Source organism: Hippopotamus amphibius, chromosome 2, assembly GCF_030028045.1.
Source record: "Hippopotamus amphibius kiboko isolate mHipAmp2 chromosome 2, mHipAmp2.hap2, whole genome shotgun sequence".
Classification (NCBI taxonomy): Eukaryota; Metazoa; Chordata; class Mammalia; order Artiodactyla; family Hippopotamidae; genus Hippopotamus; species Hippopotamus amphibius.
Window position 1 is genome coordinate 7,600,888 of NC_080187.1, and position 24,078 is coordinate 7,624,965.

The 24,078-nt window shown below is 53.5% G+C and overlaps 2 protein-coding genes and 1 non-coding gene across 8 annotated transcripts in view; 1 reads left to right on the forward strand and 2 right to left on the reverse strand.

Moving 5' to 3' along the window:
- The first annotated feature begins 667 nt into the window (after positions 1 to 667).
- On the forward strand, positions 668 to 18,300 carry DYNC2I2 (dynein 2 intermediate chain 2). Of its 3 annotated transcripts, none has more exons than XM_057724686.1 (9): positions 668 to 867; positions 10,030 to 10,278; positions 14,772 to 14,881; positions 15,403 to 15,560; positions 16,121 to 16,230; positions 16,649 to 16,864; positions 17,032 to 17,264; positions 17,584 to 17,741; positions 17,963 to 18,300. In XM_057724686.1, exons 1-9 carry the CDS (start codon positions 682 to 684, stop codon positions 18,199 to 18,201), a joined length of 1,659 nt encoding a protein of 552 aa, XP_057580669.1. In that variant the 5' UTR covers positions 668 to 681; the 3' UTR covers positions 18,202 to 18,300. The 3 variants fall into 3 exon arrangements, with proteins under 3 accessions (XP_057580669.1, XP_057580671.1, XP_057580670.1); XM_057724688.1 differs by having other exon boundaries at positions 16,697 to 16,864; XM_057724687.1 differs by having other exon boundaries at positions 10,030 to 10,251.
- Positions 4,452 to 4,523, reverse strand: TRNAE-UUC (transfer RNA glutamic acid (anticodon UUC)). The gene has a single exon. It is a non-coding gene; the product is annotated as a tRNA-Glu (tRNA).
- The window catches only part of SPTAN1 (spectrin alpha, non-erythrocytic 1), a 57,676-nt gene continuing 51,895 nt past the window's right edge, over positions 18,298 to 24,078 (reverse strand). For 2 of the 4 annotated variants that reach the window (XM_057724684.1, XM_057724682.1), the window contains 9 exons: positions 23,730 to 24,026; positions 23,230 to 23,342; positions 22,852 to 22,869; positions 20,377 to 20,431; positions 19,728 to 19,924; positions 19,541 to 19,594; positions 19,313 to 19,459; positions 19,082 to 19,229; positions 18,298 to 18,770 (listed from right to left, as the gene is read on the reverse strand). In XM_057724684.1, coding sequence (XP_057580667.1) covers positions 18,645 to 18,770; positions 19,082 to 19,229; positions 19,313 to 19,459; positions 19,541 to 19,594; positions 19,728 to 19,924; positions 20,377 to 20,431; positions 22,852 to 22,869; positions 23,230 to 23,342; positions 23,730 to 24,026 — 1,155 coding nt within the window. In that variant the 3' untranslated portion in view covers positions 18,298 to 18,644. The other 2 variants (XM_057724683.1, XM_057724685.1) reach the window with 2 other exon arrangements.

The window sequence follows — 24,078 nt, forward strand, 5'->3', positions numbered from 1 at the left end:
AGGATTTATTAAGATCGACGTACAGAAAGCTCTGGGTTCTACCTGACACGCGGTGGACACTCAATAACTGGTAGTTGTTCGGGTCTTTAATTCCGGTTTAACAAGCATTTGTCTACATTCGACCTCATCTGGGCCTTCCGACTACTCAACCACACGCTGGGTCCGCATATGGGTATTTAAAATCGCCGTTCTACTGAGGCAGGAACTGAGGATCAGAGCGCGAGCACTGGGCTTCGAGGTGGCCGCCAAGCGGAACCCTGCTGGAGCGCCCGGCCGCTGCGCCAGCGCTGCACCCCCAGGGCCCGCAACTCCCCAGCCCGCCCCGGCCGCGGCCTCCCGCCCTCGCCTCTGCGCGCCGCCGCTCAGCGCCATCTTTGAACCTGGCACGCGCGCCTCGCTTCCGCGCTTCTCTCCCCGCCCAGAGGAGCCGCGCGTGCCCACAGCGCGCTCCCTCTGCGTCTGGCGAATCCACAGCTGGTACTGCTTGTCGCATCGTCGGAAAAGAATAATTTCTCTCTTCTTCTCGGGTCTTGGAAGGGCCGCTCTGACAAATTCAAAAATGGCGCCGATAGCCTCGCCTCCCCAGCTTTCCGCTCGGGAGGCGCGGGGGCGAAGGTCGCGTCCGAGTGCGCCGGCGCGAGGCGGGGTGGGGGTGGGGGTCGGACAGGCGGAGCCGTCTCCATGGCAACTCACGCGCCGCCCAGGCAGCTGGGCCCGGCGGGAAGCGCGGGTGCTAAGGCGCTGGCTTCAGGCGGGGCTGCGAGCACCGAGGGGCCCGAGCGGCCCGGGCCGCTGCAGGACGAGACCCTGGGCGTGGCGTCCGTGCCCTCGCAGTGGAGGGGCGTCCAGGGCATCCGCGGGGAGACGGTGAGGGCGCGGGCCCGGCTCCGGGCGACGCGGGCGGGAGGGCGAGGGGCCTCGCGCGGCTGCCGGGCCAGGTTCTGAGGTCCCACCGCTTTATTTTTATATTTTAACCCACAGAAACTAACCCTTGGAATACTGTCGTCTCAATTTCCCCAGGCTTTGAATAGCTACAAAAACGGTTTTTCTTTAAAACCTCTAAACACCCCGCGTTTTGAAGGCTTTTGTGTGAACTGCGGGTTTTATGCATTTCAAACTAACTTTCACTTAAAAAAATGACCAGACTGCATCTTCAGGTCGAGGTGCGCCCGCTTTCTAGTACGTAGTTTAATCTGAAGCGCACAATGTGGTCTGAGATGAGGGCAGGGCTCCCGGGTGCCAGGGCTTCTGAGGGGTCTGTGTGTAGACTTGGAGCCCATGCTGTGTCGCTGGGCATTCCTCAGGCATCACTGGGTGAGCTTCCTCCCGGAGCTTGCATAGGGTGCTTGTGTGCAGGGGGCAGAAAACCAACGATGTACCTAATAAATAAGTATATAGTGTGTTAGAGGGGAACAGTGCCATGGACCAAAGAAAAAGGGTGAGGGATTAGAAACTCCTGGGTTGGGGGGTGAGAGGCTGGGTTTCAGGACGGGCCTCATTGAGAGGGTGATGTTTGAGCAAAGACTTGGAGGAGTGAGAGAGTTAGCCAAATGGACACCTGAGATAGACAGTCCAAGCAAAGCAGACTTCAAATGCAAAGGCCCTGGGGTTGAGGCAAATCTGCTGTGTGTGATGGGCCAGGTGGGGCTGGCGAGGAACAAGAAGGGGAGAATAGTCCCAGGTGAGGTCAAAGAGGGTAAGGAGAGGCTGGTCAAGTTTAGGACTTGCAGATCATTTAAGGATGTTGGCTTTTCCTCAGTGAAAATGAGCATTGCAAGGGGGCTGCATATTTCCGAGCAAAGGAAACTGAGGCTTAGCTTACCACACAGGTGTTAGAACCTGCAGAGACCCCGTCCTCCCTGACACCAGTCCCTATGAGGTTTCTATGATGTCTTACTCTTGAGGACATGTTTCTTGCCTCAGGCTAACAGTCTGCAGGTCTCAAGCCAGATTTGATCTGGCTTCAAAGCACTTCCCACTTCACCATGCTGCATAGAAATGGTTCTAGTTAAAAGCAAACGCAGTGAATATTTTAGTTATATCTGTCCATCTTTATTGAAGGTAAATGTGTAATTCACATTCACTAGCTTTAAAAAAAAATACTTGAAATAGTTCTTGCTTGCTGAAGACTCAGATTTTAAAAGATTCCAGGTTAGGAACCATTGACTCAATCTAATTTTTTAATTTTTTTTTAAACAAAGAATGAAATTGAGGCTTGTTGATTTTCTTGTAGCTCTAGTTTTATCCTGCAGGGCTCTAAGAACTGATTCTAATTCTTGGAGTGTAAAGGCTTTCACCTCAGGCAGTTCACCTGAACCAGTCTCTCCTGTCTTATTGAAGGAGATTGTTTAAGTTGTAAAATTGTTGCAGGGGACATAGGAAAGTGGTAAATTGCTTTTTCCAGATTAACTTGTTTCTCTTTATAAAAGTTTCTGTGTTCAAAATTTAAAAAAAATCTGGAGAAGCAGAAACTGGAAATAAAAACCACCCCATAATCTCATTCCCCAGGCATTTGGTTTATACCTGCCCCATCTCAGTTTTGTCTGTTTTCCCCCCACATTTTTTTTAATTTTTACAAAAATGGAATCACACTGTACATAATATTTTGTAGACCCACTTTTTTCATTCAGTGCACCCTGAATATTCTTTTGTGTTTGAAATTTTTTTGTAACCTCATTTTATTTAACTAGTCCCTTTTGATGTACTGTTTCCATTTTTCTCTTATCAATAAACCCAGTGATGAGTGTTTTAGCTAAATTTTTATGCAGCTTTTTTTTGTAAGTTCTTTTGGAAAAGCCAAATATTGTTCTTTGCTTAGCCCATGTAGTGGTGCAATATTGAAATGTACTTTTACATTCCAGTGATGGATTTTTTTTTTTTTTAAGTATCAATGATCTTCGGGCTGATTTGACTTTTGTCATATCTCGATTTGTTCATAGAGGAACAGAGCCCTTGACTCTGGGTTGAGACCTGGGTTTGAGTGCACGGACTCTTTGGGGGCTTGGTCTTGGGCTAGTCGTGTGATGTCTTGTGCAAAGTGGGTCTTGTTAGAATACTTCTGTGGGATTAAATGAGATTCTGCTAAGAAAACAGTTTGAGAGCCCAGTGCTGTTCAGGTGAGGGGGGATCATGAGTCTCAGTGGCCAGTCGACCAGGCCAACTGTTTGAGATGAAGGGCTCCTAATGGCCTTGACCTTGCTCATCTGCTTTCTCACACTTGGCCGACACTGGAATGTGCTGGAGAGTCTTGACAAATATGAATGTCTGGTTCCTACCTCCAGCGACTCTGGTTTAATCAGTATGTGGTGTGACCTGGGGATCTGGTTTTATCCTAACTCCCCAGGTTATTCTAACGCATGGCAGAACTTGAGAACCACTAATTTAATCCATCCTATTTTCCAGCAGTTACCTTTATGAAGCCCGTTCTGATCCTGTCAAAATGTAGGGTGCATTTTCCCTTTTTTGTGGTAAGATACATATAAAATTTACCATATTAAAGTGAACAATTCAGTGATATTAAGTACATTCATGATGTGCAACCATCACTACCATCTAGTTCTAGAACTTTTTTTTTAGCCGCACCGCATGGCTTGTGGGATCCTAGTTCCCTCTCCAGGGATCAAACCTGTGCCCCCTGCACTAGAAGCGTGGATTCTTAACCACTGGGCCTCCAGGAAAGTCCTAGAACTGTTTTATTGGCAGATGCATTTTGGGCATTCCTGCTTGTCTCCTTTGGACTCTGAGCTCCCAGAGGGCAGGGAGTGGGTCTTCGTGTGCTTTTGCCTCCAGGAAATGCTGAATAGAATACTTTTCTTGTGTCCTGTCATCTATGGGCATGATTCCGCTGCATTTCTCCCCTCCTGCTTTGAATTCGCCTTAGCTGCCTACCTGTGTGCTCCTCTCCCTTCCTGGACCTGCCACTGCTGCTTTGCCTTGGTGGGTTCTGTAGCACATGGCACCCCCTGCTGGAGGGTGTTTGTTTTTAACCTGGGGTTTGGCCTCTTATAGGTTTTCACGAATTAGATTTGTGGTTCTCAACCTTTTGGAGTTTGCTAAAAGTTTTGATACTAGATTCCCCCCCCCCCCCAAAACGCATGTGAAGACAGCACCAGAATAGCCTGCAATAGTTGTAACTCAAAGGTGGGGTGGCATAACAGGGTGTCCCAGCTTCCATGAAAATGTTGATCATTGCTGTTTGCATTGGTTAACTCTCAGCTCCAAGTCATTCTTTGAGTAGCTCTTTGCTGCTTTGATATACTCAAGAGGCAAGTTCAAGTAAACAGGGGGTCATACCTTGAAGTACCTTGATGTTGGTTCTGGGTTCAGTTACCCCCACTCTTGGAGGTCTCATGCCAGTGAGACAAGAGATAGTGTGTGTCAGTGTTGCGTCACAAAATCCACTCAGCTTAACTTGTTTGTTTGGCTGTGCTGTGAGGCTTGCAGGATCTTAGTTCCCTGACCAGGGATTGAACCTGGGCCCTGGCAGTGAAAGTGCCAAGTCCTAACCATTGGACCGCCAGGGAATTCCCATCAACTTTGTATCCGAGATATTCCCATTGTATAGTTTCTGCTGGGTAACAGCAAAATGTATTTCACACCTGGGACAAATTTTGTTGGTGTTCTGATAAAGAGCCGCTGAATTAGGTCAGGAGTCATCCTAGCTCCCATCACACCCGAGTGTCATCAGGTGTGTGTACAGGACTCGGACAGGAAAGGGCATGGAGGGGAGAGCTGGAAAGGGAACCTGAGGAGAAGGGAAATCTGGGAGGGAGGGGGAGCAGCAGTGAGCCTGAATGGGAGGGGCAGGTGACAGTGGGAGCTGTATTCACATTGGCAGCATTTCTCAGCCCCTGGGGAGGAGCCCTGTCTCACCCCATCCTACCCTAGGTGAAACCCAGGTCCTCAGAGTAAGGGAAGTGGGGGTGATGTGAGCATTGTCTGCTCTGTAAGGGCAGAGATGATGGGCTCAGACCTGAGGCGTGGCCACGGGAAGCATACAGATGGGGGGCGAGTCCCACATCTGGGGTCTGAGTGCCCTCCCCATGGCATCACCTGGGGGCTTGTTAGCAAAGCAAAATCTAGGGCCCCATCCTAAACCTGCTGAACTGGAAACTCAGTGTAGGGGGAGGAGGGAGGAGGCGACAGTTTGTCAGTGAGCCTCCAGGTGATTCTGGGGCCCTGCTCATTGAAGACTCTAGAATGGTCTCTGAGGCCTCGTTCTACTCTGGAGTCAGGTGTGCGGCTCAGATGGGTTGCGAGGGTGGAACGAGAGGCTTTGTGCTCCATAGTTGCTGGTGGGGGTTACTGCCCCGGGGAGTGAGGGGGCTTGGCCTTAAGCTGCTCAGCGTCCCAGGCCTCTGCCCATTCTCTGTGGTTCTGTATTTCCTCAATTTAGGGCACATGCCCCCAACCCCCATTTTAACAGATATTACAAAGAGGTATGTCTCACAACTGATGTGTATATTTAATGTAGTTTCTTCCTAAAGAGCTATTACTAAATAATTGGTATGTTTTACAGTCGATAGTCAAGGAGATCTAGAAGGTATATTTTTAATAAGAAAGTGACTGTAGGGACTTCCCTGGTGGCGCAGTGGTTAAGACTCCAAGGTTCCAGCGCAGGGGGCCCGGGTTTGATCCCTGGTCAGGGAACGAGATCCCATGTGCATGCTGCAACTAAGAGTTCACACGGCACAACTGCAAAAAGCCATGAGCTGCAACTAAGACCCAGCACAGCCAAATTAATTAATTAGCTTTTAAAAACTAAAAAAAATAAAAAAAGAAAGTGACTGTATTCTACTCATGACCTTGAAGTTTGTCCGCTGCATGTTGACGCCGTGTGAATGGGTTTCTCTAGCTGGACAGTTTCTGAATGACTGACTCATGCAGTGTGGATACTGGCGTCTTTTAACCTTTGGGGCTGAAGGTGAGGAAGAGTCCAGTCCTCTCACAGAATGCCCCTCCAGGCCACTGTTGCCACCTATTGCTGGCGAGTGGCTGGTCGCCTGGCCCATGAGGGCCATTTCCTCTGTCATGACAAGTGTTCCTGAAATTGATCGATCAGTCCTCGACGCCAGTAGAAACTTCTTATTTCAGAAGTGAGGCTTTGTAGGGTGGTGGTGTGGGAGTCGGAGCCCTCCTGGGTATGGTTTAGGACTCTGGTAGTGAGTAACAGAAACCAGCCAAACCAGCTCCTGTCAGACACTTTTCTTTAGGATGCAGAGGTGTCTTCTGGGCTCAGCATGGAGGTGTAGCTGGTCCTGAGGTTGGGAAGGAACCAGAATCTAGGTGGCTTTGGGGGCCCTTGCTCCATGTCTCAGCCCTCCTGTCACCACACACCCCCTGAGGCCTGTCTCTGCGCATCCCCTGTCTGCACTGTGGCACTGGCCGATCGTTGGCACTGAGTGTCCGTGTTTCAGTTCCAGGCACGTGCTATTTATCTTGTTGAGTCTTTGTCTCGGGTCTGAATTTCCCTGAGAGAACTCGGTTGGCCTGGCCTGGTTCGTCTCTGCTTCTTGTCCAGTCCGTAGCTACAAGCCTGGTGTTAGGGTCCAGCCTGCATCATGGGTAGGAGGTTTTTGGAAAAACGGGTCCTTGTGGGGAGGGCATATTCTTTAGAAAGTATTTCCTTACCATTTTGGGCCTAGGTTTCCCTCATCAGCAAGACACAGGAGTCCTGACATTCTGGGTGCCTGAAGGCTCTCTTGGGACAGGAGAGCAGGGCTGCCACCTGGACTCTGCCCCCTGAGTCCCGCCAGCTTCCTGCTTTGCTGAGGTCTGCATGGAGCTTGAGGATCTTGGTTTGGGAATTGTTTTCCGGTTTCTCGGCCACATGTCCCCGTGTAATCAACGTCTGGCTGAGTCCCCCGTTTTCCCCTGTGGTGCCTCTGAGGTGCGGGAGGCAGGCGCAGGCCCGGCATCCACGGCGCTCTGCTGCCCAGGGACCAAGGATCCTGCTCACCCCGAATTCTTCCTCTGACTTCTCAGAGGGCTCATTACGGGAGCGAAGCCCTGGCAACAGCCACATGCTGCCTGGCATGGAAGGCACCACCCTATCTGTGGCGGCCGTGGGCAAGCCCTTCCGCCCAGAGCCTCAGGGCCTCATCCCTAGATGGGTCAGGGTCCGGTCAGTTATGTGTATCTCGAACCTGGGGAGCTGACTTAGGTGTCCCAGAGTGAAGAGAGAATCATGGTGGCTTCTTAACCAGTTAACAGGAAAAAGTTAAAACCAATGCAGTGTCATTGTTTTTAAGTTTTTTAGTTTTTTTTCTCTCCATAAATTTTCCTTCATGTTTTGGTATCTATTATTTGCCTGAATAAGCAGGCAGCAAAGGAACACTATAGAAATACCTGAAAAGTTAAGAACTTGCTGTCTCTTTGGACATTTCTGCTTGTGGTTGTGACTTTGCATTAATTTTTACATTAAGACATTCAGGTAACATTCTCTTAGAAACATTGTTTTGAGTTCATCTGATGTGATTAGTGGCCAGGATTTTATTTTATTTTATTTTACTTTTATTTTTTTAAAGATTTTTTTTTTTTTTGACGTGGACCATTTTTAAAGTCTTTATTGAATTTGTTACCATATTGTTTCTGTTTTATGCTTTGGTTTTTTGGCCACGAGGCTTGTGGGATCTTAGCTCCCTGACCAGAGATCGAACCTGCACACCCTGCATTGGAAGGTGAAGTCTTAACCACTGGACCACCAGGGAAGTCCCATGGCCAGGATTTTATTTTATTTTATTTTTTAATTTTTAAAATATTTATTTATTTGGTTGCACCAGATCTTAGTTGTGGCAGGCAGGCTCCTTAGTTGTGGCATGCATATGGGATCTGGTTCCCTGGGTAGGGATGAAACCCACTGTACCACCAGGAAAGTCTCATGGCTAGGATTTTAGTCTGAGAGAAAACACCTTGACTGAGAGATAATTTAGTGTCATGGGTCAGAATGCCTGGGTTCAAGCTCCATTGTGATTGCCTCTTTGCTGTGTGACCTTGGGTGAGCTACTTAACTTCTCTGTGTCTCAGGGCCAACATTAGAAATGCAGAAATGGGATTTACTTTATAGGGTGGTCGTGAGGATGAATAAGATGATACAGGTAGAGCTGTGGGGACAGTGCCTGAGTTAGCACTTAATAACTGGTACTATTACCATCTTTGAGGCTCCCAGGAAGTTTGAGATTCATCCACAGTCTCTTAACGTTTTGGCTCAGCATGTTTCCTTTCTGATTCCTGTGCCCATCCATTAATTTCTCAGTGTGCACGCTCCCTCAGTGGACTCCTCATCTTGTGGCTTCAAGTCACATCTCTGGTTGGATGCTTTCCGGAGCCTCATGCCTCGCGACCTGTCTCAGAAATCCTCGATGCCTCCATGTGGATGTCTGAGAGGCAGTCTGAAGGGGGTCTAACAGGAAGCCTTCTGTGTTCTCTTCTCCTGGGATTTGCCCTCACACTCAGTTCAGGGACACCCCATCCCGCAGTTCTCATCATGGTCCTGTGGCTCACACCACAAAGGAATCCCTTTGTCCCGGCTCACAGACTTCCCACGGCCGCCCTCCCTCACTCTCTGCTCCCAGGTACGCTGCCTGCTGCCCAGCCTCTGAGCACGGGGCCTTTTCTTTTGTAAGGTTTTGCTCTGGTCTTCCCCACCCCCCACCCTCACCCCCACCCCGGCCTGGGACCCCTTTTCCTGCAGCTTTCCACTTGTCCTTCACACCTCAGCTCAAATGCTGACACCCCAGAGGCTTCCCTCGCCATCCCATCCCAGTCACCTCCCGAGCTGCTCCGTTCTCTCCCACACCTCTGCGTCCACCTGGCGCCATTTGTGTTCCATCGTGTTTTTCTTGTGTGTTTATTTGCCTGCCCCCAACCCCCAAGTAAGCGCCTCGGGCACAGGAATCTTGCACATTTGTTTTCTGCTAGACCCATAATAGCCTGACAGTGCCTGGCAAGTAGATGCTACATAGGGAAATAAAATGTGTGTGTGTGCACAGTATAAATGAACTTACACTGCCTGTCAAATACCATGCAAAATGCTGGGGATGTAAAGATAGATCATACAGGGTTCTTATGCTGGTGGAGCTCAGAGTTTAATGGGAGATGGACAAGCAAAGAGAGAATTAAGTTGAATGTGAAGAGGAGCATGGGGACGAGTGCTGAGTGCTCCAGATTCTAACAAGAGCTGCCCCTGTGTGGGGCCAGCCCCCTTCCTCCGGGCTCACTAAAACTGGCCTGGTGCCCAAGCCTGAGCAGAGAGCACGGGGGTCCAGGCCTCGTCACTGTCCTGTGGGTGCACGTGCCTGGTGAGTGGCCCCATGAGGAGAGCCTCTCGTGGATGACAGTAATCCCAGGGATACGGGGCTCTCGTTTGGTAAGGATTGGTCACATCCTCAAGAAAGGGAGACTGCATCTCCTTCCCTGATCTGATGTCCCTCTGCCCAGCTAAGCAGGGGACAAGGAACTGGTGGCAGGGTGGAGAGAAGTGGCAGCTGCGGCGTGGCCTGCCTTCTCCCAGTGAGCTCATCCTGGACACACGTGCGTCCTTTGATGGCAGGGGCGCTTTGGAGGGTACCCTACCGGTTGCCAAGGGTGGGAGAAGAGGGATGTTCTGCTGGTGGCTGGGTCTGAGGTTCTTCAGCGCCGGCTAAGACAGCCACTGCTGGCTCTGAGATGACCTAATTCTTCTTGTTGTTCATATTTTCAGAACGGGTACTCCCCTGGTCTCTCCAAATAGTGTCACCGAAAGTCCTGCATCAGGCTTTCACTGGGTCACCTCAAGCCAGTCACTGTGGCTGAAGGAGGGGCTGAGTGCTCTGATTGGCTAGTTAAGAGGTCACGTGTCCCTCTCAGTGAGTCGTCCCCACACACACCATGAAGGAAGGTGGGCTAGTTACTAGAGGAAGGGGACAGACGTTGGGCAGACAGAGTGAACAGCGGTCCATTGTTACTTATCCTTGGGGAGGGGGCGTGCCCTGGGCGGGTGTTGTGGGGAGGGCAGCTGGCTGGTGACTGTGTTTCAATCTCCTTCTCCAGAAAAGTTGCCAGACGGCCAGCATTGCCACCGCTGAAGCGTCTGCCCAGACCAGGAAGCATGCAGATGCTGAGGTGCAGACCGAGGTCCCTGAGCCGGTCAGCCTGCCGTCGGTGCCCCGGTATGACGGCCCTCGGCTTGCAGCCTTTCTCCGGAGAGTGGAGGCCATGGTTACCCGAGAGCTGAACAAAAATTGGCAGAGCCACGCGTTTGACGGCTTCGAGGTGAACTGGGCCGAGCAACAGCAGACGGTAGGGATGGGCTGGCGCGGGCCTGGGATGCCTCAGGCTGAGGCTGTACCCTGTTTTAAGTCCTTCTTGTGCCACCCAAATAATAATAACACCAATAATAATAATAACAGCATTCACCGAGCTCTAACTTTTGCCAGGTACTAAGCTAAGTTAAGATACCATTGGGCCTTCCCTGCTGCCCTTGAAGTCGGTGCCCTTGTTATCTGCATTTTACTGCTGGTAAGTGGTAGAGGTAGGATTTGAACCTGGACAGTCTGACTCTGGATCTCATTTTCATGACCACTCAGCTGTGTTTCTCCAGGTACTCTCTGTGCCAACTCATCTATCCCTCAGGACAGCTGTATGAGGTAGTGCTGTCCTGATCTCCATTTTATAGATGAGATTCAGAGAGGCTAAGGGACTTGTCCACTGTCACACAGCTGTAACTGGCTGAGCTGGAATTTGAGTCCTAGTCTGTCTGGTTTCACTACCATACTCTAGTGACTTCAGCATCGCCAAGTCTTTCTGATCTTGAGGCATAGCTCAGAGCGGTCACCCTGTAAACTCAAATGTCCAGTTGGATACACACTCTGCTTTGAGATAAGGGAGCCTCTGAATGAAGGAGGGCCCCTTGACTTTTGCTCCACCCTGGTGTTGCCTGTGGAGAGGCTGCTGAGTGAGCAGTAATTTCTTACACAATGTTTTCTTCCTTTAGAAATGGAGATGAGTAATTCTGTGTTCAGAGGTCATAAGCTCTTCTCTCCTTTCTTCCTCTTCTTGTATCTTCCTTCCATGTATTTCCAGATATACAGCTGCCCTGTTCCCACCAAATCGTTGATAGGTATGGGAGAGGTGATTTATTTGAGAGAAATCTTCAAAATCCCTCTGAAAAATAGTTGCCAAGCCCACACCAAAGTGTGGAGTCATTGTGTATATATATATATTTTGATTATTTTTATTTATTGGCTGTGTTGGGTCTTCATTACGGCACGCAGGCTTTCTCTAGTTGCAGCAAGCGGGGCTACTCTTTGTTGCAGTGCACAGGCTTCTCATTGCGGTGACTTGTCTTGTGGCAGAGTACGGGTTGTAGGTGCACAGGGTTCAGTAGTTGTGGCACGTGGGCTCAGTAGTTGTGGCTCTCAGGCTCTAGAGTGTAGCGCATGGGCTTAGTTGCTCCACGGCATGTGGGATCTTCCTGGACCAGGGCTCGGACCCGTGTCCCCTGCATTGGCAGGCAGATTCTTAACCACTTAGCCACCAGGGAAGTCCCCCAAAATATTCTTTTCTGATTACAAAAGCCTTACATATTCATTATAATAAATTGAGTCATGGCAGAAATACAGAGCGTGTAATGCATAGACAGTGAGCGGGAACACTGCTTCAGAGGCCTTTCCCATGCTGCACTGACACATAGCATTACTTTACTGCTGCTACTGTGTCATTAAGAGCATCGTAAACAAAAATGGGAAGCACTGTACATTTTGTGTGTGACCTTTCTCACTCACCAGAGCTTTCCACGTCAGTTCCTGTAGAGGCACCCTGGTCCCCCAGAACTCATGTCCCAGCGCACAGACACGCCAGCCTTTCTTGAGTCCCCTGTTGGTGGGCCTCCCAGCAGCAGGTTCAGGTCTAGAAATGTATCCACTGGGAACGCATGAGCAGGCAGCAGGCTGGGCAGCACCCTCTGGGTGGCTGTGTGGCGTGAGGTCCCCTCATGGCCCTAAAGTTTCTTGCCTTTCTGAATACTGAGCAGGGGTAGTGCTTTCAGAGTTTGCTGTTACATAACGGAGCTGAAGTGAGTCTCTGTCTCGCTTTGCTTTTCTTTTGCATCCATTTTTTGATCTCTCCTTGGTGGAACTCCTATTTTGGCTGACGCATCGGGTTGTTCGGTCTCTGCCTCAGCTGTCTAGGTGTTGGCCTTGACATTTCACTTTTGTCCTTGGCTGTAGGAGCCCCAGAAAGGCTGAGATGCTTCTCTTAATGAGGAACTGTAACTTCACAATTCTAAAATCAGTGACAGCATGGCTCAACACTTCAGAATTAGAGACGAGGAAGAGGTCACCCAGGGGCACCCCCTGGAACCTTTGACCTCTTTGCTGTGTCATGTCCTGCCTCTTGTTTCCATGTATGTGTGACTGACAGCTGTTTTGAGGCACTGTGACCATTCTTGGGGTCTTTTCTCTTCAGAAGCAAAGCCCGTTCTGTGTGTCACATTGCTACACAGACTTCACCTGTGTCCTTTTAATTTTTATTTTTATTTATTTTTTATTACCATTTTTTACAAAATTTTATTTTTTTTATTTTTTTGGCTGTGCCGCATGGCATTTGGGATCTTAGTTCCCTGACCAGGGTCAAACCCATGGCCCCTGCATTGGAAGTGTGGAGTTTTAACCACTGGGCTGCCAGGGAGGTCCCTATTACTGGTTTTTAAATTGAAGTATAGTTAACTTACAATGTTGTGTTAGCTTCAGGTGTACAGTGCAGTGATTCAGTTTTTTATACATATTCTTTTTCAGATTCTTTTCCATTATATTTTCCATTTTTTAAAAATTTGTTTAATTTTAAAATTTATTTATTTGGCCGCACCGTGTGGCATTCTGGAACTTAGTTCCCCGACCAGGGATTGAGCCTGTGCCCCCTGCAGTAGAAGCACGGAGTCCTAACCACTGGACCACCAGGGAACCACTTTTCCATTATAGATCTATGTCCTTTTTAAAGGCTACGTGATGTTTCATCATAAATGTTTGTTTCTTGTTTTTCTTTTCCTTTTTTTTTTTTTTTTTTTGGCTTAGTTGCTCCGTGGCACGTGGAATCTTCCCAGAGCAGGGCTCGAACTCACGTCCCCTGCATTGGCAGGCGAATTATGAATCACTGCGCCACCTAGGAAGTCCTAAATGTTTTTTTCTGAGTCAGGTTTGTTGAGGTCTATTTTCCATGTATACAGGTAAATTCATCCTGTGTGCTGTGTTGAGTCTTGGCAAACACACACCCATCAGTAAAGGTACAGAACAGCCCATCTTTCCGTCCCTCTGTATTCGTACCTTTAGATTTTAAATTGTACTGATCATTGCAATTATAAATGGGGTTATGATTCCTAATGTATATAGTTTACTTCTAACATGAATTTTTATTGAATTTATAAAACTTAAACACATGCACAAATAAGTGCAAATGTTCAGGTCCATACTTTTCACACAGTGGAAACGTTTGTGAACCCAGAATCCAGATCAAGAAATAGAATGTCACCAGACCCGCAAAGGTTTTTCTCATGCCCCCTCTACCTCCTGGCCCCACTATATAGCTTTGTTTTAAAATAACAGTTTTATTGAGGTATAATTTTATATCCCATATTATTCACCCGTTTAAAGTGTGCAGTTTTAATGTAGTCCAGAGGTGTGTGACCATTGGCACAGTCACTCTTAGAGGGTTTTCACCACCTCCCAGAACAGAGATTCCGTATCCATTAGCAGTCACTCCCCATCTCCCCCGCAACTCTTGGCAACTGCTAATCCACCTTCTGTCTCTGTAGGTTTGTGTCTTCTGGACTTTTCATGTAAATGGAATCATATAGCAAGTGGTCTTTGTGATTGGCTGCTGCTACTTAGCAGAGTGTTACCGAGGGTCCTCGTGTTAGAGCATCTTTCAGTACATCATGTTTACGGCTGAGCCGTGCTCTGCTGTAGGGATATACCACACTTGTCCAGTCGATGGATGTTTTGGCTGTTATGCATAATGCTGTGAGCATTTGTGTGCAGGTGTTTGGGTAAACATGTTTGTTTCCAGTTCTCATGGAATTGCTGGTCCATGTGGTAACTCTAACATTTGAGAAATTGCTGGGCTGTTTTCCACGGCAGATGCGCCATTCTGCGTCCTCACTAGCAGCGCACAGTGCAGCTTCTTACAGATTTTGGATTCTTTCCATTGGACAGTTTCTTTATATGGGGTTATAAGCTCAAAAAGTGTGAAACTTTTCACAGGAGTGTTGGTCTGTGGTGCAGATTACCTCCTGGAAAGTGTGCCAGTTCCTCTCCATGGCCCGCACTACTGGCCTTCTCATCAACTGCTGCTGGCCAGCGATGGGCTGAGCAGCGGGTGCCAGAGCTATAAAAAAACGTGTGTGTGTGTTTAAATACACATAACATAAAAGATACCATTTTAACCATTTTTAACTGTACAGTTATGTGGCATTGAGTATATTCACATTGTTGTGCAACCCTCACCACCATCCAGCTCTAGAAGCCAGAGTTTTTGAAATTGTGTGTAGAACGGAGGTGAGTCCAGGGTCCAGCACTGATCTGGAGCCTGGTGTCTCCATTCCCAGGGCCCTTCCTCTGGGTTTCTTGGAGCATCCTGTTAGGGGCGATGTTGGGGTGAGGGTGCCACGCTTTCCCCTGGGGCTGGGCGCTGGACTTGAATCACTTGTAGAAACTGGGAAGACCAAGTCTGTGTGTGCTTTTTGTTACACTGCTGGGTGGCTTTAAGGCTCAGGGTTGGGGATGGTCTGTCTCTTGCAGGTGACCTGCCTGCACACCCTGGGCTACCCCCCAGCCCAGGGACAGGGTCTGCATGTGACTGGGGTCTCCTGGAACACCACTGGCTCTGTGGTGGCCTGTGCCTATGGCCGGTGAGTGGCAGCAGGGGTGGGTGTGGGGCAATTGGAGGCCCTCAGACCCTCGTCTGAGCCTCTGTCTCCCCGTCTGCGCAGTGAGGGGTTGGCTCAGAGTTTGGCCTTTCTCGGAGTCTTCCTTCTCAAGGCTGCCTGGACATTGGGTTGGCAGGAAAAGAGCAGGGAAGAGACTCCCAGTGCCCACCTGCCAGCACTGGGCAGTGAGCCCCGGGCCTGCCTCACCTACTCCGAGAGCTGTCTCCTGATGGGCCCAGGTTCCTCCACCCTGCCGTCATGTGGCCCCATCCTTGGTGCCTGGAACCCTCTCCCAGAGAAAGTCGTGCCCTTGGGGTGCCATAGAGGAGCCCGTGCCATTTCGGTACCCAGCACAGTGTGTGTGTGTGATGGGGACACTGAGGCTCATCTGTTTGGGGGAGTAGGGGCTGAGGTGAGTCAGGTGATAGGAGCAAGGTGGGGTATGGTGGGTTGGGATGAAGCCCAGGCCTGGGGGCAGAGCTAGTGCAGGCACATCCATGCAGGCTGGACGATGGGGACTGGAGCACGCTCAAGTCCTTCGTGTGCACCTGGAATCTGGACCGGCGAGGCCTGAACCCCCAGCGGCCATCGGCGGTGGTGGAGGTGCCCAGTGCCGTCATGTGCCTGGCCTTCCACCCCACACAGCCGTCCCACATTGCAGGTGAGCCGTCCAATCTATGTTGCCTCTGCTTCTCACCCTGCAGAGGGTGGCCAGAGCCCTCCACTGGGTCCTCAGCCCCTGATCATGCCAGGGCAGATCTGTGGGGGAAGCAGAAAGCACAGGTGGCCCTGACCCCTGGACTCAGGTGAAGATGCTGAGGGTGCAGGGCTTGGGACAGGAGGCAGGTCCCTAGCTGAGTCTTGAGGGGGTGCGGGCTGTGCAGAGGAGCGGCCTGGTCGGGACAAGAGGCAGGACGAAGCAGGCACCACCGGGAGCTGACAGCGGTGATGAGTTGTGCATGTTGGGAGAGGCGGCAGGTGAAGTGGAGGGAATGCGGTGCTGGGCAGGGAAGGCAGCCTGGCAGTGGGAGGAGCGTCCTGGGCTGGGGCACAGCAGGCTAGAGCCTGAGGCCTGGGGACCAGGATGTTTCTTCCTCGGGACTGTTTCTGAGAACGTGGCCCCACGTCCTGGCTCAGTGGGTGAGAGGGGTGGGTGCTCGGCCAGGAAGCGGGACTGCTGGGTGAGGGTCTGCGCCCGCCCAGTCCTGCTTGGTCCCGCAGGCGGGCTGTACAGTGGTGAGGTGCTGGTGTGGGATGTGAGCCGCCCCGAGGACCCACTGCTCTGGCGCACGGGCCTGACGGATGACACGCACACGGACCCCGTGTACCAGGTCAGAGCAGGTCTGCCGGGCGGGTGGGGGCGCCGCCTCCTGTGTTGGGTCTTGCTGCCGTGGGCCTGTGGCGTGACACGGAGCAGGAGAGGGGGCGTCTGCTTGCCACGGCCAAGGAAGAAGGTCACCAGGGAGTTGGCGGTTGGACAGCTGCCTCTCGCATTCTCGGAGCTCCCAGGCCATGAATCACACCCGCCCCAGGGAGCCCCCGGGCCCTGGCCCTTCCCAGCCTCCTCCACTGGAGCCGCAGTCCCCGCCGTCCTGGCTTTCTGCTGGGACTAGAAGGGACCTTGGAACCTTCTGGGTCTGCCTCCTGGTGGGTCAGGAGGCTCCCAAGCCCCCCTCAGAAGTCTTTTTTTTTTTTTTCCTGGAAGAGAAGGGGAGGGGGGTGGAGAGTGACATCTGGTCTTGCTGGGAGGTGGGGCAGGCGTCCTTTCTCAGCGTGGCCCCGCGCCCTCCTGTCCAGGTGGTTTGGCTCCCGGAGCCCCGGCACAGCCACCGCTTCCAGGTGCTGAGCGTGGCCGCTGACGGGAAGGTGCTGCTCTGGCAGGGAGTGGGGGCCGGCCGGCTGCAGCTCAGTGCAGGCTTTGCCCTGGCCGTGCAGCAGCTCCCCCGGAACACCAAACTGAAGAAGGTACGCGGGGGTGAGGCTGCCGCCCTGGAAATGGGACCCTAGAGTCAGTGAGCTTCGGGGGCGGGCAGGCGGGAGCCATGAGGGCCACCGTGTCCACGCACGTGCCTGGCTCCTTGGGGACACCGTGAGCGATGCCCTCGCTCTGCCCTATTGTTCTTTTCTCACAGCCTCCCCGGGGAGAGACCGAGGTGGGTGCCACGGCGGTGGCTTTCTCCAGCTTTGACCCCAGCCTTTTCGTTCTGGGCACGGAGGGCGGCTTCCCACTCAAGTGCTCCCTGGCAGCGGAGGAGGCTGCCCTCACGCGGATGCCCAGCTCTGTGCCCCTGCGGGCCCCAGCACAGTTCACCTTCTCTCCCCACGGCGGCCCGGTCTACTCTGTGAGCTGCTCCCCCTTCCACAGGTAGGGAGGCCCCCCTCTGTCAGCCACAGGGCCTCTGCACAGGGAGGGTGAGGGAGTCCCACAAGGCCACACCTAGAACTGCTTAAAGGACCTGCAGGCTGCCCTGGGTCCAGGTCTTCCCCATTTGAGCCCCAGGATCCAGAGCGCCTGTGGTCGGCTTCAGGGAATCGGCCCCCACTTCCAAGGAGGAGCCCAGGTTGGCGGGGTCTAGGGAGGCCTTTCAGGAGCCTGACAGCCCATGAGTAGTCTGGCAGGAAGGCCCCAGCTGCACCTGGACCCCCAGTGCTCATCCCGACTGTTTGCTCTGCATCTCGTCTAGGAATCTCTTCCTGAGCGCAGGGACCGACGGCCACGTGCACCTGTACTCCATGCTGCAGGCCCAGCCCCTGACCTCCCTGCAGCTGTCCCACAAGTACCTGTTTGCTGTGCGGTGGTCCCCAGTGCGCCCCCTGGTGTTTGCAGCTGCTTCTGGGGAAGGTAGGAAGGAGACACCAGGCTTGGACCCACTGAAGTGACATGAGCCCAGCCTGTGCCCGGGACTCTGGGTTTGGGACTGTATGTGGGGTGAGGGTGACGCTCTTCCCGGGGGTGGAGAGCTGAACTGAGGTAACAGCCTCGTCTGTGCACAGGGAACTGTGAAGAGGCTCAGAGGCTACTGCTCTGGGCCTTGCTTACCCCACGAATCTCTCTCCCTGAAGGTGATGTGCAGCTGTTTGATCTCCAGAAAAGCTCCCAGAAACCCACAGTTTCAATCAAGCAAACCCAGGATGAAAGCCCTGTCTACTGTCTTGAATTCAATCACCAGCAGACTCAGCTCCTGGCTGCTGGCGATGCCAAGGGCACAGTAAAGGTGTGGCAGCTGAGCAGTGAGTTCTCGGAACAAGGACCCCGGGAAACAGAGGACTTGGACCAGCTGGCAGCGGAGGTGGCCACCTGAGGAGGGGGAGTCCCGAGTAGAGGCAGGTTGGGGGAGGCTACACCTGTGCTGTGTACATCTGTGTACATCTGTGATGGAAGCTGAATGAAGACAAGCTTTTGGGGGAGTCAAGTCATTTATTTGTGTTTTACGTGGAAACAGAAAATTGGGAGAGGGAGAACAAGAGGGGAAGTAGCCAGCTGCTTAGATTTTTCTGCAGTCGGAATGGGGCAGCTGGCTTCGAGACAGGAATTGGGTCCCCACAGCAACTTGGCAATGGCAGCTGGACCAGAAGCAGTTGATTGAAGCACCTTTTTCTACTAAGTCTTATCCCAAGCTAAGCAGGTTAAGGTTACAATTGGAAAGCAACACTGTCTGGAGTATTTTTCTTAAGAGCACAGAGATGAGTTGACATGCAGCAAGGCGACGGCCAGTGTGGGCCAGGCTAACCTAGGAGCAGAGGATCAATTCACGAACAGCGAGCGGGTGAACTCGACGTAGTCGAAAGCAGTGGGGAGTTCGCGGCCTTTGCCGTCCACATAGGGCTTCATGTGGGAGACGCAGTAGTCGGCTTGTTCCCGAGTCAGATTCTGGAGGGGAAGGCGTCACCTGTCAGCCAAGCCCCCACCAGCCACACTGGCTGAGGCAGGGGGCGAGGCAAGACTTCAAAACCATTAAGTGCCCAAGCTTCAGGACCTCTGCTGCTACAGCCTTTGGCCTCGAGTGAGTTTCACTTGAAAATGGGGATAAAATGCTCGCACCCAGCAGCTAATAAGGCTCAAAATCAGGGTGTTACTTTTGACTCAGCTCTGCCCCTAACCCAGGGTGCAACCTTGCCTGGGCTTTACTTTTCAGAGCAACCCCACCCCCACCCCTAGACTACGGAAGCAGAGCCCCAGACCTGGTACAGCTCCTCCTTGGTCACGTAAGGCTTCCCTTCGGAGCTCAGGGCCCGGAAAGCACTTTCAATCTCCTCGCTGGACTTGACATTCTCAGTCTCACGGCTGATCATGAAGGCCATGTACTCTTGCAGGGAGACGTGGCCGTCCCTGGGGGTGAAGGTGCCGTGAGCGGGAAGGGTGCAGTAGAAGCTGCAGGCAGAGCCGCTTCCGCCACGTTCCCTGATGCTCACCTGTTTGGGTCCACAGTGTCCAGGATGGCCTCGAACTCAGGGTCGGGCTCCCCTTCCTCCACCATGGGCAGGTCATAGCCCAGGGAACGCAGGCAGGACTTGAACTCCTGGTGGTTCAGCCGGCCGGACTTGTCCTTGTCGAAGTGTCTGTGGCACAAAGCTGAGGCTCAGCACAGGTCCCGCTGCTGAGGCCACCCCCCCGGCAGGGAGGGTGCAGGGTGTACTCACTTAAACATCATGCTGAATTCTTTGAGGGCCTCCTCAGTCACCCCTGTTGTGTTCCTGGAAGAAAGAAGAGAATTAGGGACCGGATCCTCCACCCCATACAGCTGGTGACACACTCTGTTCTCTCCCAGTAAGCTGCTGGACGCGGGGGGGACCTTGCGCCCCAGGCCCCCGGGGAAGCTGCGGGCACCTGGCCTGGATCTGCTGCTCCAGGTTGTGCTGCATGCGCATGCCCAGCTGGTCGAGCTGGTCCCACTGCTGGGCCAGGCCCACCGTGCTGTGCTCCGTGTACTTGTTGTCCAGGATCAAGGCTTCCTCCATGGCTGCCCCCAGGTCCTCAATCTTCTTGAGCTGACTTCTCATGGCCCGAATCTCCTGGTGCTTGCGCTGCAGGGGTGAGGGAGCAGAGACGCATGGGACGGGAGCTCTCGCCGCGGTTACCAGGCCTGAGAGCCTGCTTTACAGCCCCCCTCAGGTTCGGTGCCCCCAGCCTGAGACCGGCAGGGCTGCCTGCACGGGGACAGCGGGGTGGGGATGGAGTGAAACTGAAGAAATCCAACAGCCTCAACAGTGGAAGGGGCTTCAGTGGGAGAGTCACAAGTCAGTGAGTTGACCTGCCAGGGGACGAGCATATACTGAGGTCCGAGTAGGCTCTTCCTTTCCAAGTAGGGCTCCAAGTAGCAGCTGTCACCCAGAAGACTCTTTAAAATGACAGAGGTCCTGGGCTGCCTTAAGCCAAGGGAAATGGGGGTACCTGATTTCAACTGAAGCCAGGTAGGCCTGCTGGCAGTGGTGGGGTGAAGGGTTCTAGCTGGGACAGAAACACCGGAGGCACTTACTTTGGTAGCTTCAAGCTGGGATTCGAGGGTCCCGGATTCTTCCACCATGCAGGACCTAAACACAGAAGCACAGTGAGGCAAGAGGCCTGGTCGCAAGCTTGAAATTACCTTCCCTCAGATAAAAGTGCCTGCCGTCTCGAATTCTTTTTATTAAGGAAACAAAACCTATCTGCTATTGGCTATCTTCTCTTAAGCAGCCCCGGGAGCCAGGGAGGGCAGGTAACACTTCTCCAGTTTCGCGGCTGGGAAGCTGTTGCCCGATGGGGCGTGCTACCTGGTAAGGCCAACAGGTAAGCCCGGGCTGAGCCCCACCCAGCCCACTCCCTGCTCCCTGGCTGGGACCCTTTTTCCTGTGGCTGGCTCCTCAGGCCCAGCCAGACTGTGACATGGTGCCTGTGACAAGCTAGGCCCTCAAAAGGTCCTCGGAACCAAGTTTAAGTTCCCCCATGGGAACAGAGAAGGGCTGCAGGCCTGGCAGCACACTTCCTCTGCAACCACGGGGGAGGAGGACGCCTGTGCAACCCTGCCACCCAACAGACAGGAGACCTGAGGGGAGGCTGGCGAGCTGAGAGCCACCCCCTAGAAGTCGCAGCATCTCCTGCAGGAGGGGAGCCACACTATGGTAAGCCACAGCAGTAGAGGGTGATGCAGTCAGAGGACCCCTCGACATGGAAACTGGGGTGCGAAGGCGATCATGACCAGGGTTGGGTTTTGAAAGTGGTTCTAATTCTGCCTAAAGGAGGGCAACTTATATCTAAGCCCCAGAGTCAGGTTCTATTTTCTACTGACACAGCGCCAGAGGCTCCTTCCAGGGCCAAATTCTGAGGAGTGGAGGGGCTTCTGGGGAGCCTCTATCTTCCCGACATAACACAGTGGGAGGTCACAGAGGCCACCAGTGAACGAAGACAGATGAGGTTACGTGCAGGGACGACTCACACTGTGCACGTGTCCTTGGTGGGGTTTTAGCCCGGCCTCCCCTGTACCCACATTTGCCCCAACCTACCCTTTTAACACCCAGCGAGCCAGTGTTAGCTCTGAAATCATCCCAAGTTCAAAGTGCTCTAGCAAGGCAAGGCACCAGGCTTCCTCCTACCCCAGCAGATCAGACTCACAGTCACGCCATGTCCCCCCGGGGAAAAGCACACCCCCGGGACCTGGGGGCAGGAGGCTGGGTGCCGGTGCAGTGGGAGGAGGACAGACCCCTCCTTCCCATGCGGCCGCGGGCGGTGGGTTAGTCAGAAAGCAGAGCCGCCTGGGGACGTCGAGAGTGCATTGGTAAAACCACAGTGAGGTAAGAAGAGAAATAAGAGGAGAAAAACCTTCCGGACAGATCATCCCCAACTTCATACTGATAGACACGAATGACCCGACGATACGCTATGCTATTCAAAGAAAAGAAACCAAATGAATACACCAGAGGAAGGGGAGGCCAGAGCATACCGAGACAGACACACACCACAGGCCCAAGCTGGCAGTGCACAGGCAGGGCCGCCTGGTGCCCAGGCAGGGACCTGGCGGAGGCCGAGCCGACGGCCGGCCTGGGAGGGCAGGCAGCCTTGGGCGGCTCACATGGGGACCAGGCTAGATGGGACAGGGCTGGGAGGAGCCACACAGTAAGGGGAGCATGGCACCTCGTGGAGACAAGACCAAGACCAGCAGACACAGCCACGGGCACTGGGGAGGAGAGCGGACACCAGGGCAGCTTATGAGCTGAAGCTGAACCTGCGATCCCTAAATCCCGCCCCACTCTGCCTTCAGCACGTGCTCGAAGCAGTGTGGGCACACCTCTCCCGCTGCCTCCTTTAACGCCTGATGGACCTGCCTGCAGGGCCTCGGGAGCGCTAGTCGAAGCCATGTGGTCCCAGGAGAGGACGCAAAGGTGCCCGATCTGGGGGGAGGCCCCACCCAGACTGGGCAGGATGGCCCTGCTCCTCTCGGGGCTCCTCCCAAGCCCTGGGCACTTACACTTCCTATTAAGGGAAAAGGCAGCCTCAGCCCTCAGTGGGGGCACTAGGGGAGGAGGGGTCAGTGCACCGATGGGGACTTGGTGCACCAGCTGGAGCCCCCTCCACAGTGTCAGCCTGTTTCATGCCCATGACCTCCTAGAGACTAAATATGGTCCCGTCAGACACATGGGGGGAAAAGGCAGAAATGAGTCCAGTATAATCCCAATGGCTGAACAAGGGTGGGGGTTCTCAGAGGCTCTGGACTCCAGCTCTGGTCTCACTCCCTGGAGAACCCTTGGAATCTGAACAGGAAGGTGGGAGTGGCTCCCCTCCCCAGACCGCAGGCCGTCAGGGACAGGGAGCCATGCGTGCCAGGGAAGGGGGCGGGGGACGTGGAGCCCGCCCCGGGCAGGAAGGCTCATCCTGGGATCCTCTGCAAGCCAGGCCACACGGGGACAAAGGGCAGAGGGACAAGCACACGAGACACCACCACACCACGAGCCCGGAGAAATAAGAAGTCAATATTAACCCATCGAGGAGATACGTTCTGTGGAGGTGGGGTCCAAGCAGCCACAAGACAAGGTGGAGTCCGGACAGCGGCAGTCGCGGGGTGGGGACAGAGGCAGACACAAGAGAGAAGAAAAACAAAACCAAGGTCATTAGTACCTGCGCTGCACGCAAGCCTATAACCTCTGTCACTGTCGCTGCGCGGGGCGACCGCGGGCTGCGCTCGGTCCCACCCAATCCCGGACACCCAGCCACTCCATCGTTAGGAAAGCTCCCCCGAGAACACCCCAACTCTGCCCACCCCTGTGGCTCCAGCCAGACCAGGCCGCACTCCTAGCCCTTCCTTCCAGTCTCTGGAGCCCGAGGCCTGGGCAGTCAGCCCCCCCGGCCCGGGCCGCACCTGGTCTCCTGGATCCACTGGTGGAAGGCGTTGGCGTGCTGGGCGAACTCCTGGCGCAGCTTGTCGTTCTCCTCCTGCCGGCGCTGCTCCTTCTGCAGCTCCAGCTCCCGCTCCTAAGGACCAAGGGAGAGAGACGCGCGTCACCCCCGCCCCCTCACGGACAGGCTCCAGGATCGGCAACTGACCATCTGGTCTTAACGCTGGAGAAGAGGAGCAGGGAGTTGTTTTCTGAAGCCGGACACAAGACACCCGCACTCGGGGGGTCAGGGAGGACCCGCTGTTCACCTCAACCCACAGATGGCACAGAAGGCATCTCTAGCGCACGTCCCCCGAGACTGCAAGACATGGGGGGAGGGGGGCACCATCACAGCCACTGGGGATGCAGGACCCACATGCGGTGACCTGTGATTAACGAAACTGCGCGTCCTCCCGTCTCCTCACTCTTGAGCTAGAAGGGCTTCCCTGCCCAGGGCCCAGCCCGGCCCAGCGGGGAACGGCACCTTGATGATCTTCTGCAGGTTCCTCCAGGTCTCCTCCAGGGCCTCCATGGTGAACCAGGTGTAGGGGTTGGAGGCCACGCGGAAGCTCTTGATCTGGCGATCCAGCTCGGCCAGCTGGTTGAAGTCGGCCTGGGCCGAGCTAAGCGAAGAGCGGAAGGCGTCGTGGGCCTCGCGCAAGGCCTTGATCTCTTCCAGGGAGTTGCAGCGCACCGGGTCTGTTAAGTCCTCCTCTGCATTTTCAAACCAGCTGTTGAAGGCAGAAGCCTTTTTGGCAAAGGTCAGGAAGAGGTCCTCCACCTACAAGCAGAGGAGGCTGAGTTAGCACAGCTGCGGGCACCGGATGGACCAT

Coding starts and splice junctions, on each gene's coding strand:
- DYNC2I2 (XM_057724686.1), top strand. CDS start 682: ATGGCAACTCACGCGCCGCCCAGGCAGCTGGGCCCGGCGGGAAGCGCG. Junction 868..10,029: donor AGGGCATCCGCGGGGAGACG/GTGAGGGCGCGG, acceptor CTCCTTCTCCAG/AAAAGTTGCCAGACGGCCAG. Junction 16,231..16,648: donor ACACGGACCCCGTGTACCAG/GTCAGAGCAGGT, acceptor TCTTGCTGGGAG/GTGGGGCAGGCGTCCTTTCT.